The sequence below is a fragment of the Hydra viridissima genome, unplaced genomic scaffold (assembly GCF_058129835.1).
Source record: "Hydra viridissima isolate aposymbiotic clone 2 unplaced genomic scaffold, HvirCarnegie_v1 scaffold_4, whole genome shotgun sequence".
Lineage (NCBI taxonomy): Eukaryota > Metazoa > Cnidaria > Hydrozoa > Anthoathecata > Hydridae > Hydra > Hydra viridissima.
In genome coordinates this window covers 12,859,083-12,876,193 of record NW_028324303.1, presented here as the reverse complement: position 1 = coordinate 12,876,193, position 17,111 = coordinate 12,859,083, and the positions used below count along the sequence as shown (strand labels likewise).

General features: G+C 28.6%; 1 protein-coding gene across 1 annotated transcript; it reads right to left on the bottom strand.

Moving 5' to 3' along the window:
- Positions 1–9,104: 9,104 nt before the first annotated feature.
- LOC145183123 (glutaminyl-peptide cyclotransferase-like) lies at positions 9,105–13,428 on the bottom strand. Its single transcript, XM_090085364.1, has 7 exons — positions 12,540–13,428; positions 11,645–11,791; positions 11,194–11,478; positions 10,732–10,902; positions 10,174–10,273; positions 9,680–9,790; positions 9,105–9,600 (listed from the first exon to the last, which is right to left on the bottom strand). Exons 1-7 carry the CDS (start codon positions 12,678–12,680, stop codon positions 9,449–9,451), a joined length of 1,107 nt encoding a protein of 368 aa, XP_089941490.1. The 5' UTR covers positions 12,681–13,428; the 3' UTR covers positions 9,105–9,448.
- Between the last annotated feature and the right edge of the window lie 3,683 nt (positions 13,429–17,111).

Genomic DNA, 17,111 nt, shown 5'->3' with positions numbered 1-17,111 from the left:
ATTGATGTTGATCCTCGGATCTTAATAGTTCTTACAAGTTTTCATGTTACTTTGATTGCAGCTGGAAATGATAATTGCACCTGGAAATAATGATTGCAACTGGAAATGATGATTGCAACTGGAAACAATGGTACTGCCGTTATGCAGTAATACAGCTTTGAAAATCGTCTTGGAAGCGTCTAGATTTTAATTTACATTTATGGCCGAATATAAATTATAAAGACGTTGTTACAAACAGCATTATCATCAATAATGCGTACCCAAAGAAAAGAATAAGGTCTTTCTGACTTTCTGCCTCGCTTTTCATAAAAATCAAATCTCTAATTAGGCTATTCAATTTTATTTGTGCTATCAGGTGCAGATCAGCAGATGTGAATGGCTAATTTCCAAATTATCTAGGTCATGTAAGGTTGTTGTTTTATCACTACAAGCTTCCTGAGGTTTTTTCTCACTCTCATATTAATTTTTTTTTTTGTTAATTTGTTAATTGGAAGCACCGTATAAACAAAGCATTTGTTAACATAATTTGTTGGCTCTTTCCAATCAATTGATACTAAGATTAGTATAGTAGATTTTTCCCATTTAGCCATTTGGCAAGTCCTTCTTTATCCCGGGTTAGAAACTATGCAACATGCTACAAACGTATTACATAGATTGATGTAAATGATGATGAAAAAGAAAGCAATATTAATTATGAAAGTTTACCCGAAAAAAGGAGAAGTTAGACATTTCCTTAAAATCGATGGATGTACCTGTTACATGGCGCAGCTCTGCATTAAAGGTATAGAGGAACATGTTGCTGCTGCGTATGAACTTTTAAAAGAGACAAATAAACTATTTGCTGCCCAAAGTTAATATAACAAAAAGTACGTAAGTCCAATCGATGACAAATTCACTAAAAAAGAAAATAAATTAATCGGATTTTTGAACAGAAATAGAAGTTTCAACTATCAGAAACCTTGACAAAAACGTTTACCGCTCAAATATTTTGAAAAAATTGCTCAGTTTACAATATTTAACATGAAGAAGTTAAAATGATGACCAGATAACAAAATCGAAAAAAATTGACGTTTGATATGCAGTGGCATAGCAAGGTCGTTTGGAGCCCGGGTTCAGGTTTTTGGTAAGGGCCCTCACCACCCTGTGGCTATATAATGACACACTTAAGAAATTTCTCACGTATTTCACACAAATGAACCGCAGTAAAAAAACTACTGTAAATGACACAACCAGAATTATGCAGGAATTAGTTAATAGTTATTACAATTTTGTTAAAATAGTTTTAAATAGTTTTTAAAAATCAAAATTCTCGCTTTCTGGCTTTTTCGTTAGCAAAATCTCTAACAATTGGATTTCTATCAAGCTCTTTAAAGCACTCTTTTTCAATGCTCAAAATTGCCAAATCACTTAAACGTTCTTGCGTCATTCCAGATCGTAAATATGTTTTTATTAGTTTAAGCTTCGAAAAGCATTGTTTATCAGAGGCCATGGAGACGGGCATAGTTAAAAAAATTACTTACGCAGTTACTAAATCTGGAAAGCTGGACATCAAATTGAGCTCCGTTATGGTGTCTATGAGTTCCTTCACACTGTTGCTCGTTTCTGCTTTAGTGATTTTTGGCACACGCACGAAATGCCAAAGCTTGGCTTAGAAACTTTGTACTTTTCAACAAACGCTGTAACAAATTTATAGAGCTTTTCATCATAAAAATATGCTAAACTGAGTGTAGCTGCATCCAGAAGTTCAAGTGCTATGGAAAGGTCAGTATTTTTGATCTGCAACAACTTTAATACCGCACGCACAGTTCAAAGAGCTTTCTTCCAAAGGATAAGAGGTATAATGAAATTTTGGTCATGTTTTCTAGAGCTTACCCAGCCTCATTACAAATTGTTGGTTGATCGCTTATCAACTTGAAATGTGTGAACGTCTTAATCAAATCAGGATACCTATTTGTAATTGCAGCAACACATGAATGTCTACTTTTCCATCTTGTTTCGCATAGACTTTTTAACGAAATTTGTTTTTTCCTGTTCTAAGCTAAAGGCTCGTAAAAGAGCCCAACGCGGTGCACTTCCTCCAAAGTAAACATATATCTGTTGAACAATGCTGAAGAAAGTTTTTATTTCTGCACACGATGTAGCAGCATTACCTAGTACAAGGTTTAGTTGATGGCACACACACAGTGAGCTGCTAGGCTGCGTTTGGTACAATTTGCTGAGTTCTTTGTTTAACTCCACTGCAAACACCACTCATAACGGATGCTCCATCACTATATTGGACTAATCAATGGTCAAAAGACTATTGATTAGGTTAACAGATCCTTCTGCATCACTGACCTTGAAGTGTATAGAAACCAAGGAACGTTTCTCTTACTTCTACGGTTTTAGTGCCATCGTCATAGTGCACATACCGAATGCAGTTACTATACTGATCGGTCTTCGAAATGTCGATTGGTGTATCGTTTATAACTGAAAAAATGGCGCCTCGCAAATTTCTAACAGCAGATGCTCTCGAAGCTTAGAAGCTAGAAGTGATGTCAATTGTTTTTGTATTTGAGGGCTTAAACAACCTGCTAGTTTATTTACCAGTTCCTTTAAAACAGGATTATATCGGGAAAGAAGTTGAACAAACCAAAGAAAATTTCTAGATCCTACAGAATTTACTTTTTCTCGGTGGGCTATAAAAGCAAGGTTACACAAGGTTATAGTGAACGTAACATCAAGGAACCGCTAAACTGAACAAGTAATTAATTTGTTTAAAGAGTTGTTTTTCGAGCTCTTTGTCGATACATCCTCTTTCATCAAGCCACAACTTTTCTGAAATTATATGCTTAAGATGAGCTGTTGAATCTTTGTGACGGTTGATCTTTTGACTAAGATGTCCCCAGTCAGAGACGCTCTCGATCCACTCAAACTAATGGCATATAAGTATATCAGCAACAGCAAGCATGAATGACAGTAACAACAGTCAAGAGTAGGAGAGTAAAAATGCCAATACTAATCAATTTTTATTCCAGTTTTGTTGTAACCTTTATAACGAGAAGTTAAAAATCTTCTACTGCTACCTGATTTTTTAGGAAAAAGACCATTCGGTTTGCATGGTCCGTGTCCGTTTGGCTATGACGTACTTGAAACTGTCATCTGCAATTGCAGTGGAGTAGAGAACTCTGTCCGACGGGTTCGGATTGTTAATATGAAGTCCAGTAGTATCGATAATAGACATGGATAAAGTTTTAGATGTTTGTTGATCGGATTCGATGTTTGTATCTAAAGATTAAGATGGAAGAACCAAAACCATCGATTGGCCCTCTTAACTCTTTTGAGTCAATTCAAGTGTCAATGAAGTGTCAGGATCAATTTAGTTACATTAGCAAGTTTATCGCTTTTTCTTTTTATTCTTTTGAATACGTTTTTGGCTGCCACTTTGATATATTCTCTTGAACATTACCTACATTCTCTTGAACATTACCTACATTATGACATAAAAATAAAATCTAATAAATGACGCTGTAAGTCTTTGACATTACACAGTTAGGAAAAAATAATAGCAAAAGCACTAACAAATTTAGGCTAAATGATTTAGCTTGACATTGTCAAGCTAAATGTATCATTTTATGAAAGTTATTTTTATTCAAATATAATAGTTGTAATAGTCAAGTTGACAAATTTATGTGAATAAAAATAAATATTATATATTTATATTCACATAAATTTGTTTTATAATAATGTAGTAAAGAAATATATTATATATTATTAAAATAAAATTAGACTTTAAAAAACTAACCTTGTTTTGTTTCTGTTGATAAATGAAAAATGAAAACAGCATATTATATGATCAATATCATGATCAATATCATGATCAATATCATGATCAATATCATGATCAATATCATGATCAATATCATGATCAATATCATGATCAATATCATGATCAATATCATGATCAATATCATGATCAATATATGGATCATTGATTTCATTTTCTTAAATATGAAGGTTAAAATTAATCGCTCCCGCGGAACGCTCAGCAGTTCACCGAATTATATATTTAATTCGTTTCGTTGTTAAATCATGTTTTCCTCCTGATATACTACAATTAGACAGGGTCGGGTTCCCGACTTTTAAAAAAATCGAGATCGAGAGCTCGAAAAAAAATTCAGAGGAAACGATCTCAATTAAATTCCCAAAAAATTTACATCGGGTTTTCGATTTATCAGTAAAGAAACCCGATAAATCCGAAAAATATCCCTATAAATAAGAATTTTCCTATTCTTAAAGTTTATTTTGAAAAAAAACAAAAAACGAGGATTTTCTGAAAAACTGATATATATTTTTAATTAAATCAGACAAACGCTACATAAATCATGTCATGTTATCAGATTCTAAATCTTTTTTTTTTTGGTATTTTCAAATATCTGGTGTTTTCAGTTTTCTTTTTTTTTTTTTTCAATTAATTCTCCTGTATTATTTTCGCTATTTGACTCTATATACTAAATAGAAACCTCTTAAGGTCAAAGTTCTTATTAATATAATGACAAGTAAGTGACTGGAAAGCAATGTTGCTTCATGATGTCCGTCAGTTGTATAGGTCATCACACCAATTGTCTATTTGTCAAGTAATTTCTTCAATCTTTAGGATATTGCATCTTTGGTATTAATGAGTGAAACGTTGTTTGTGCAAATATTGAACCCAACTTTGTCACATTAAATGATTTTATATAAATTTTGCCTTTCAACAAAAATAACATAATTTAAATAACAATTCTTGTTTGAGAAACCATTTTTAAATAAAGTTCACTAAAATAACATTTTATATGCGGTCATTTAGCCATGGATGCGTTTTACTAATCACTACTTTTGGTTTGGTTCTTTTTCTTAAGATGGTTGACCTCCGAAAGGCGGTTGAGATAACAAAGTAGTGACAACATGTGACTTCTTTTTAATAGGCAGAACTATCGAAATTCCTTTCTATTATAAGTCAGAATTGTCTAAACTTCATTCTATTTCAATATCATGAAATATGCTGTTTCCATCATTTATTTTTTCATAAGCATTTTAAGTGGCAATAAGATTGGCCCTTAGATGATTTATTACCTGAGGTGATCTTAGATGATTGATTTTTTCTCAATTTGGTTAAGAGACTTTTTTCCACATTCATTAGGTTGGGCACGGATCTTCTCGGTCTTGATGAAAAATTCCCATACTAGTAACTTTTTAGTATTCTTTCAAACGCGTGCTTCGAAAGGCAGTTGCGGCACACACCCTTTTTTCCAAAAAGTTTTTTTTAAAACAAATTACAACTAATCTCATCAATCTTCATTCTATAAGAAAATCAAATAGAAAGTAATCAAATAACAAAAATAATAATGATAATAATTTCCAGTTAGAATTTATGGAAATCATTTTTACATAGTTTTCTGTAATTCAAAATGTTTCTTTCCTACCAAGAGCTTCAATAAACATGTGTAAGATGACAACTCGTCTGCAGGGTCTAGTTCCGCAGCATCTTGCTGATCTTTTCCTATCTTCTGTTAAATCTAAACCAAAGAACTACGGATACGGGAGCTGAAATAACCAGCACGAAATTATAGAGAAACTATGTACTATAAAAGCATTTTGGACCTTCAATCCAGTTCTGTTGTTGATATCTCTCTTTCAACAAAAAAATAATTACGAAGCAAAAGGTGCAAAATTCCAATTTTTAGATTTAAATTTTTAAGATTTTAAGATTTAAATTTTTAAGATTTAAATATTTAAATTTTTAATATTTTAAGATTTAAATTTTTAAGATTTTAAGATTTAAATTTTTAAAATTTTAAGATTTAAATTTTTAAGATTTTTAGATTTAAATTTTTAAGATTTTAAGATTTAAATTGAGCATCGAAAGTAGTTTTGAATGTAACAGATCGCCAACAAAAAAAACCTAGAAAAATCAGCAACTTAAATTTTACTTTAAAAAAAATCTTCTGTGATAGAATAGCTCATAGCAGCTCACGTGGTTACAAAACCCTAAAACATCTGTAGCTACCATGTTATAACATCCTACCAGGAAACCCCAAACCCTGTTTCTAGTAACTCTTAAAATTATGAGACCTTTGCTTAAAGTTGGAGTATAAAAAGCAACTATTAGTAAGAGCACAAGAAAAATGGCAACCGGTATTTTAACAGATGCTCCAGCGAAGTATCTCTCTCTCTGAACTGAACAAAATAAATATAAGACCAAAAATGCCAAAATTTAAAAAATAAAATTAAAATTTAATGGAATGAAAGAATCGAAAGTTAAAAATGCTGGTGGATGTTTTACAATTTAGTAAATCAGGTTTAGTGTTCATTTTTATTTTTATATAGTTTTTATATGTTATTTATTTAGTTTTTTATACAGAGCCATGTTAAGACAATTGAGGGCTGTAGCTAGACTCAAATTGGGGGCCCCCTACTTTTTTCCTAAGCTTAAAAAAAGTTTAGGAAAAAAGTAGGGGCCCCCAATTTTTTCTAAACCAATGAAATAGTGAACATTAAAACTATTGTTAAATTCTTATATGAAGTTTTCGTGCTTTTTTTCTTGAAAACTCTTTAGTTATATTATCAAAATTAATGTCGAGAAGAACATTAAGTTTTTCTTGTAATTTGATTGAGCGGAGCTTATTTTTGATAAGCTTTAGCTTTGATGAAAATGGTTACTCGCCAATACAATTTGAGACCACTTTTAAAAAAAAAATCCTCAATTCTTACCATCAAGATAATTATTCAAAGGGGCTCCAAAACTATGATTTGTTTAAAACTTTAAAGTTTTTATGAAAATTTAGAAATTTTTTTTACTCAACTACCTTAATAATAAAAAAAAATTCTGGCTCACTTTGGGTGCCCTACCTTTAGGCGGCAACCTACCTTTTCTATGCGTTAAGACGGCAAAGTATTTTTGTAGTTATGTATAACAGGTACTGAAGTAGATGCAAGAAAAGCGAATCAAACTCCAACACTTTTAATATTCCAAGATTCTTTATTTTAAATTGAAAGCAATCTTTAATTATCATCTGAATTCTCCATTCTTTTGTACATTTTTACTTCTTTTATATTTTATTTCTTTTAAATTTTATTTCTTTTAAATTTTATTTCTTTTAAATTTTATTTCTTTTAAATTTTATTTCTTTTAAATTTTATTTCTTTTAAATTTTATTTCTTTTATATTTTATTTCTTTTAAATTTTATTTCTTTTAAATTTTATTTCTTTTAAATTTTATTTCTTTTATATTTTATTTCTTTTAAATTTTATTTCTTTTAAATTTTATTTCTTTTAAATTTTATTTCTTTTAAATTTTATTTCTTTTAAATTTTATTTCTTTTAAATTTTATTTCTTTTAAATTTTATTTCTTTTAAACTTTATTTCTTTTGAATTATCCTAATACATATGAGAAGTGTTGCATTTTACCTGCTGTTACTTCGTAAAAAAACGTTTTTCTTGAAGAAGTTCAAGACTTACGGTTAATGGCAACTGAAGGGAGACATTGAAGGGAGATTTTTGTGACCTTTTGCAAAAGTACTTTAATATTCCAAGATTAAGTTTTTTTTTTTTTGAAGCACATCTTTGAAACTTTTAAGCTACCAATTATGCTTAATAAAAAGTCCAATAAAGTTTGTTGTAAATTAAATTAAAAAAAAATGGTCCACCAACAATTTTGAAAGAGATAACCTAGACTATGCAATTTTTTCTCCTGCGATATTCAGTTTTAAACGCGAATTAATTGAAAATCAATTGGGCAATTCAGTATCAATTTCTCTAACCTTCAAATAGATAAAGGAAAAAAAGAATTTCAGCAAAAGAAAGGTAAAAAAAACTACTAGAAAAAAAAACATACATTATATATATATATATATATATATATATATATATATATATATATATATATATATATATATATATATATATATATATATATATATACATACAAAATAAATATCAACAACCAAATGTATCGAAAAAATCAGTGATTCCCTGAAAAAAAACTTCTGAGCTGTTTATTATTATAACAGTAATCATGTTATCGGAACTATAACACTACACGTTTTAGTTCCGATAACATGATTACTTTCAAAAACGTTATATCAGGATTACGTCCATAAAAATAACAAAAACTTTAACCTCCCAAAAAGCAGAAACTAAACACTAATAAAAATTAGTTTTTACTTTTTTTTTTTTTTGGATATTAGTTATCGTACTTAAGTGCAACAATGTCGAAGTTTAATGAAAATTCTGCTTTCAATAACCAACCGGTACACAAAACTCCATGAGACCATGTTTGGTGCGTTGTTCTGTTTGATTTAATAAAAACTCTACGAACACGAACAATCGATAAAACTTTTAAAAAAAGCACATTTTTCTTTAAAAGTTTTATCTATTAAAGTTTTATTTTATTCTCGAAAAACGAAGACTACGTGGAAAAAACGGTTGTCTTTGTTTGTTTTTAGAGAAATAATTTAAAGAAAAGAATGAAAATTTTCGTCCTTTTCATTTTCTTTTGAAGCTTACCTATTACTTCTAAGGTTACACAAACAAAAAGCCACCGTTATCAAGCTCCGAGGTGTTTAAAAATCTTTAACATTGAAAACTACTGAAGTTTTTAAACACTAGCTTCCATTTTTCTAAAAGTAGAGAAAATAGACAACTATGGGTCTTCCCTTGTAATTTTCAAGTATATATTTGAGTAGCTTAACTGTATTTTTGACGGAGGATCTGTACTTTAAATCGAACTTAACAAAATGAAGGCATCAGGGTACGTACACGAGCTCAAACTCGAGAAAAACTTTAGGATAAAATAAATCAGGAAGAAACATTTCAGAAAAATCGAACACATTTCTTGAAAAAATGAAAACAATTTTTAATCAATGTTTGGTTAAAAATATTCAATGTTACAATTGTTGACTTCTTAAACCGTAATTTATTTTTTGAGAGTTATGAGCGGGTTTTGTTAAACGAGCATAAATCAGTAATGGTAAACTCGGAAAATCAAAAATAACTTTATAAAATCTGTTTCTATCAAAATTTTAAAAGAACGAGGAGAATTAGTAATAGAGACGCGTAGATTTGTAACTTCAAAAATCAAACTCAAACAAAGGACACATTTATTCCTTCCCATCACGAGGCTACAATAAATCTTTGTGTGTGTCTTATAATTTTAGCAAAATACATTTTGTACAGGGTCATCGCAACTTTCAGTTTCTTAAAGAACATTGCTGCATTTTACACAATGAAAACGTCACAAAAGTTCTTCTTTCTATGTATTTACATCGGATGTTCGAATAAATTACGCAAAATAAATTTATAATAAATTATGAAAACTAAACTAAATGACGTAATAATTTATGGCGACGTAAGTCTAAACATAAAGAAAAAGCAACACAAAATGCATATAAAAGTTTTAAGTGCAATCTAAATATAAAAATTAAAAATCAGTGCGAAAAATGAAAATATTCAAGTGCGAATTGTCGAAATATCTTTAATAAATTTTCAATCGTGCTTGCATCTAGCACATCAACATCATCGTCTAACGTATGCCATTCTTTAGGAAAGGGAACGGGAATTATATGCAAAATAGGAACGCCTAAAAAATAGGAATTCAAAAAAGAATGTTTTATAGTAATAAAGCTTAAAAACGAATTCTTGTCAAAAAGTTGACCAACCTTTTTCCAAAAATGGAACATGGTCGTCTTCAATAAATATGGAGCTTGGCGGAGAACCAACAAAGTATGGACTTTCATTGTTAATATCATTGTTATCATGCAGCTGTTTTTCTGAAAGAAATAAAAGGAAGATAGAAGCATTTAAACATCCGAAAAATTAAAGAAAACAAATCTTATAGGATCAGGTTTTTCCGGTTATTGACTATTTACTTGCATAAAGAAAGAATTATTTTTTTATGTTTATAATATCAATTTCTAGATAACTAAATATACATTGATATTTACATTTAATTCAAAGTTCTTATCAATGCAAATTTGATTTGAAAAACAATCTTGTAGGTTGATCAATCAAATAAAAACTTGCTGTCCTTTGGTTTCTTTTAGTTGTAGTTTTAGGGATTGCAAATATTACAATTTCTATTTTGTTTACATTAAACCTAGTAGTTACTTTGAAAGCAAAAGTAAAAAAAAACAACAAAAAACACAACACAAACCGATATCTTGTATAGATTTGTATAAAGCTGAGGTTGAATTGTACAAGTCAAAAATTTGTGGATTTTTTGCGCCAAGTAAATCCAACAAGATAAATGCATCCTATGAAAATAATGTTAAAATAAATATATACAGATACGTGTATATATATCTGCATCTATATCTTTACATGTGCGTGTATGTGTGGATATATTAGCGTGTGGATATATATATATATATATATACATGTGTGCATATGTTGATGTGTGTGCATGTGTTTGTGTGGATATATATATATATATACACATGTATATATATACATGAATATGTATGTATGTATGTATGTATGTATGTATGTATGTATGTATGTATGTATGTATGTATGTATGTATGTATGTATGTATGTATGTATGTATGTATGTATGTATGTATGTATGTATGTATGTATGTATGTATGTATGTATGTATGCATGTATCTATGTATGTATGTATCTAATTACCTATGTATGTATGTATCTATGTATTGTTTTTAAAAATGTAAAAAAAAATATCCATGTAAATATCCAAAAGTAAACATATACCAGTGAATCTAACATTGTGAGTGATTTTGATGCAAGATCAGAACTTATATGTACTTGTGAAGCTAGTTTTTTGGCTAAGTTACGAGCACCATAAATAGAATCAGTTTTATCCCATTTAACAAAAGCTTCTTCTCCATCCAAGAATAAAATCATTGGAGAAACTTCACCTAACTGATTTGAAAGATTTTAAACATCAGGACTTTTTCATAAACATTTTTCACTTTATAATATATGTTATATATGCATACATATATGTTATATATGCATACATATATGTTATATATGCATACATATATATATGTATATATGTATATATGTATGTATATATATATATATATATATATATATATATATATATATATATATATATATATATATATATATATATATATATATATATATATATACATAATACAACATGTTAATATTCAATATAAAAAGATTTCTCAACTTTTCACTTACTTTGTTATTATTAATATTTTGATTGTAACCTTTTGATAAAGTATTTGCTAAATCAAGTAAAATGGAACAGGGTACAGCAGAGTCAATTGCACCTAAGAAATATTTGCCATTCTCTGGTTTCATTAACTTTGAGTCATAGTGTGCAGCAAATGCCAGCCTTCTTTTAGCTTTGGGATTTAGTGTTGCTACAATGTTTGTAAACTTTTTATCTCCAAGAGGAGTCTTGGAAGTAAACTCATCAAGTTGTACATCCCATTTAAATTCTGTAAGGGTAGCATTGATAAACTAGATTAAATGAAGTAAAACACTACAAAAAACATATGATTTTTGGATAATGTACACAAAGCTACATTAACTATGATAATTCTTTTAAATTTAGTGACATGCCTAAACCCTTTTTTGAACCCTAATAAACATGAATACAAGTGAAATTATTCCAGAATACACTTACCTGTTTAACTTCATGATGGCCAACTGTACCAGGAACTCGAACTCTTAATATGTTCTTTACAAAACGTGTGTAAAAGGTTGTGTAATCATTTAAATTGGATAATCGCTTTGATGCTCTTTCACTTAATTTCTTTAATGTATGTAATCTCTAAAATAAAATTTAAAAATTTTTTAATGAACTTAGAATTGAGGGTATTATGTAAACTTGTGTACAGAATAAAGCCTAAATTGAAAGGAAAAAATGTTTTCAAAAAATTACAAAAAATATCCAAAAATAAGTTAAACAAGTAGGCAAAATTTATACTAATGCTGCATTAGTTAACATCATATACTTAAGAAAAATTATATTACTACATTGATATTTTATAAAAAAATATAAAACTTATTTCAAGTTGTATAATTGTGTTAATGTTTTTGGTTAATTTTAGTTTTGATTTAATAAAAACAACTGTTAATTTTAACAAGGAGCATTTTTACTTGTATATTTATAATAGGGATATCAAAAGAATACCATTAGAAAAAAGAAACCATGTTAAAAAAAAACCTTTATCAAAATTACTCTAGCCATTTTGTTATCTTGCTATCCTTACCCCATCTTTAAACCTAATCTTAGCCCAAATATTAGCAGAAATTTTTATATAAAATAAAAGTACAGAGAATTTTACCTGATCCCCTTAACTAATATTAACGTCAATAACTAAATTGTAGTAAATACATCTTTTTAAGAGAAATAAAAAACTTTAATGTCTTCTTAAACATAGGCATAAAAAAATAAAATTGTTATGGATATGTTAGTAACATGAAAATTTAAATAAATTTTTTCAGAGAGTAACAAATAACATAATGGTAACTTACTTGTTAACCTGAAGTCAAGTAAAAATACGTATCTTACTTACTTTTTGTAGGATAAAGTTATCTTTTTCCTCGTCATACTTATTGTCAATTTGAAGCTTGTTAGTTTCAGCTCTTTTCATTCTTGCAATGCAATACCAGCTCATGCAAAGACAGAAAAGAATATAAAACAAATGTCTTTTCATTTCGAATGTCACTAAACAATGCCAGCAATAAGCTAGCCACCGTCTAAAAAATCATTGGGTTAAACACACCACACGAAGCAAACCTAATTATGTTGCGGTTCAAGATAAACAACTATTCATTTATTTCCTAGATAGTAGTTTCTGTAAGGAAATCTGATGAAAGTAGATAGAAAACAAGAACATTTGTGTGCGCTATTTCAAACTTAATTTTATTAATTGTTACAGCTACTGTTTAAACATACAATCAGCTGCTCTTTCAAATGCCAAAACAAATCACAAACAAGCGAAGTTTTTAAATTTAATATGATTGGTCGATGTTTTCATGTTTCCGTTCAGTCTGAATTTTAAATTAAACAGCAGCAAAACAATGGGAGCAGATGGAAATTTTTTGCTTCTATAGTGACAAATGAACTTTGTATTTCGGAATAAATTAATTCGTAGAAAACGATAACTTTAAGTTATAAATTTCTAATCTTTTTTAGCTTTGAATACCAAGCTCTTACAACAACGATCAGGTGTTTATGTTTTGATAATGCTGTAAAATTACCCAAAAAATGAAGTTGCTAAAATGGTGACACGATGCTTCGTAAACCAGCTGTCTATCTTAATTCGCATTTTTCAATTTTTCCAGATGTTAAAAATCCTTTGTTTGATTTTTTCGTTTTTAGTTTAAGAAAAAATTATGGACGGCTTCTTTTAGTTTATTCTCGTCAAAATTTCTTCTATTTTTCATCTTTAGTTTCTTCTTTTTTGATTTGAAACAATAAAAAAATTAAATTAAGAAAAAAAAAAGAAAAAAATGAAAAAGAAGACAAGAGGTTGAGCTTATTTTTCTGTTAATTTTTTTTTGTGTTTGTTATTTATTTGATTTACAATTGTTGTTCGTAAATTTAGTTTCAGTTAATTTCTTTCCCTAAAATCTCAAAAATATCGCGAAATAAAGATATCGAGTAAAATGGTTTCAAATTATCACAGAAGAGAAATCTCTTTGTGATAATTTTAAAGTTGAACAGTTCAATTTTAAGTTTTAAGACAGGAAAATCTTCAGTAAAACAAAAAGAAACAAGGCATTTTATAGTTTAAAAATTGCAATATCATTCAGCAATTTTCGTCTCCATCATAAACTTTACCAAGACAAGTTACAATAATTTTAATATATAATAATAGTATAGATGTTATAGCAAATGTTATATTTTTTAAAAAACTCGTTTAATTGATGGTTTGCGTTTTTTAAAAACATAAATCATTTCAATGCGAGGTTAGAAAACTGAAACTATGAATCGTTTATTATTAATCAAATTGGGTGGGTTTAAGGATGACCCTAAAAGTTATTTTATAACAGATAAAATCTTTTTGAGATATTCTGATTTATTACGAATTCAAGAGGCGTTTCCTATAATAAACAAAGTAAACAGAAATTTTGTTCAATGTATTTATCGAGGGAAACCGAGAAAACGGAAACCAAGAAATAAAAGAAAAAGATTCTATCGAGTATGCTTAGATTCGGTTCCTGGAATGACTCATTTATATAGCGAATTCCGAAAGATCTCACCATTTAATTTCCTTATCAGATTTTAAGTTTGTTTTACACGTCGCGAAAGATCAAGATATTTAAAAACAAAACATCTCTAACTCATCTGTGAGGGGATGTTCCACAATTGTTATTAACTAAAAATTATTTTTATCAGTTTTTTTTAAAAAAAGGGTTTTAATAAGTGAAAAGTACTATTTTTTTTTTTTTTAATGTTTGTGATATTTACTATTCAATTTTTGCTATTTTTCTAATAATAAATTCACATACGGATTAACACTTCGTGTTTAATATGGACAGAATTCATCCAAATGCTCCCGACACAATTTAGCATTTGAACTAATCAGATCCACAAAGAATAATTCAATGATCTCATAACTCGACTAAATTCGCTGGTGAATTTAGTTTTGTGTTTAAAAGCAATATTTTTTTTTTAATCATATATCAAAAATTTATATTTAAAAAATTATATTAAAAAAATTACATTTGAAATATTAAACAACTCATCGTTTTAACGAAATCGTTTTTTTGAGTTCTAAAATTTTGCGTGACATCTGGCACAGATGTGTCTGTTTATAGAAAACAACAACATTATTTAATATAATCTAATAAACGCAATAGTTAGTTAAATTATACCTGATAAGGCTAATTAATGGATTGATGCAATTGAAACAGGTAACAAAAATTCCAAAATCAACAACTGACTGTATTTAACAGAGTTGAACGAAAAATAATTTTATTAGTGCTAACATCCGTCGTTGGATGTGACATAAAAGAAGTCAATATTCATGGTGATGACTTCTAATGTGCCACATCCAATGACGGATCTTAATTTCATTTGTGCCAAATTTAATTCTGTTCAGAATAAGTAAACAATTAGTTGTTTTATCATACTTTGCTTTTAGATTACAAACATATTACATAAACATTTACATGGTACAAGTTCAAACTTGCTGGGTTCTCTATCCAGATTCTGATTATGCAAATTTGCAAATGGTTTTAAAATCTAACCATTTAATAAACTCAGATTAAAAAGCAAAGAAGGGGAAATTGAAACATTTTTCATATTGATAAGATTTAATTCGTATTTCTAGAATTTTAGTTGAATTAGAGTTGTAATTTTGTTAAATTTTATTTTGCTCGATTTTAATTGAGCACTGTTCTTAGGGTAGATATGTTATACAGAGCAATGAGTGGCAGAATTAAGAACAGAAAGTTAAAAAATGTAAATAACAAATTTAGCTCCATCCTTGACACGTTTCGTACATCTCGGTACGTTTAAAATCTTTGTTTTGTTTCAAATGCTCTCATCTCTGAGAAAATTCCAAATTTTATTTTTCATTTCTTCTTATCAAATATTTAAATTCAATGTGATATTTCTTTTATTATTGCATTGTTTTAGTTTTCATCGTTGTTTATTATTTTATCTCTTATTTGTTTTATGGGGAATACGTTGTTATTTTTAATATTTTGTTATTTCATATATGGAAATTTCATAGAAGATAATGGATAATTAACAGAAGAGATAAAAAATATATCAAGCTAAAAGTTTAGTTTGAAAAAGAAAGTGTTCTGTCTGTTTCGAACATTTACATGTTTTTTAATACAATTAATTATCATTGGCGGTTGTTTATTAGGAAAATTTAGAGTGCTGTAAATACAAAAAGAAAATTTTGGACTTACGTGCTTTACCGTTGACCCTAGAAATGTCTGCACAAATTTTATTTTATGAAAAAAAATTACATTGGAAATGTTTTGTTTTTTGGTAAATATAAATACCAAAATAAATAACGTGTTCATAATTATTAATTTCATTCCTTTTTTTAACAGAAACTAAAAATAAAACAAAATATCTGCGACTTCTCAATTCGGTGCTATATTCACATTAATCCATTCTGCATCAACCACATCCAATTCTCCCCTTTCATCTGCATCCTTAAGAACAAGATCTTCTTCTATTAGTAAGTTGTGTGGAACACAGAATGTTTTTTATAAAGTAAACACATTCTGCTTTGCCGCATCTAAACTTTTGCTTAAAATTCAAAAACAGCATTAAAAAAGTTCCTTAGCAACTTTGGGTTTCGCTCCGTCGTTCCAACGTCTCACCGTTTCTAAATGGTGTTATTAAATTTTATAGAGAAAGGTAAGTCTATTTTCGATTATATAGGCACTTAAATACTTTTTGTTCGAACCACCTACAAGCGGAGAAGTTTGAAAGGCACAGTTGTTGTAAACAAACCCAGCAAAACTAACAAAAATGTCTCTATACAGCTTGCAAATGAAGCAACAATGTCTGAAATAAGTAACTCAAAATATAACATACTTGAATCGAAAAAAACAAAACAAAAACAAACTGTTTACTGTCTATATAAGAACCTGGACCATTAATTAGTATGACTAATCAAATATGGATTCCGTCAGTGGCATCAAGAATCTGTGAAAAATCTTTCCTCCTCAATACTACTTTCCGTACTGGTCCTTCCGTACTTTTCGTACTGGTCCTTTTGGGATAGCAAGGTAAAAGAACTTGAATAGCCACATTAGGTATTAAATTTGGCTAATTAAATCATCTTACTTGGTCATCCCACTTTTATTCGAAAAGTAACACTGGATCTCTTTCTAACACCGATTTTTCATAGTTGTAAAAAATGATGTCAAAAAATATTTTTGGTAAAATTAGGTTTATTTGTCATTGAGCTGTAAAATCTTTAAATCTGTTTTACATCGTCCTCGAAAAAAAAAGCCGTTTGAAAATTTTTCACCAATAAAGCATGAAACTGTTTTATCTATAAAATTGGAAAAATAAAGCATAACTCACATTCATTTTTCTTGTTTAAAAAGATAGTTGATGGCAGTTTTCATGGAACTATTTATTTTCAATTTGTGTCTTTGGTTTGTAT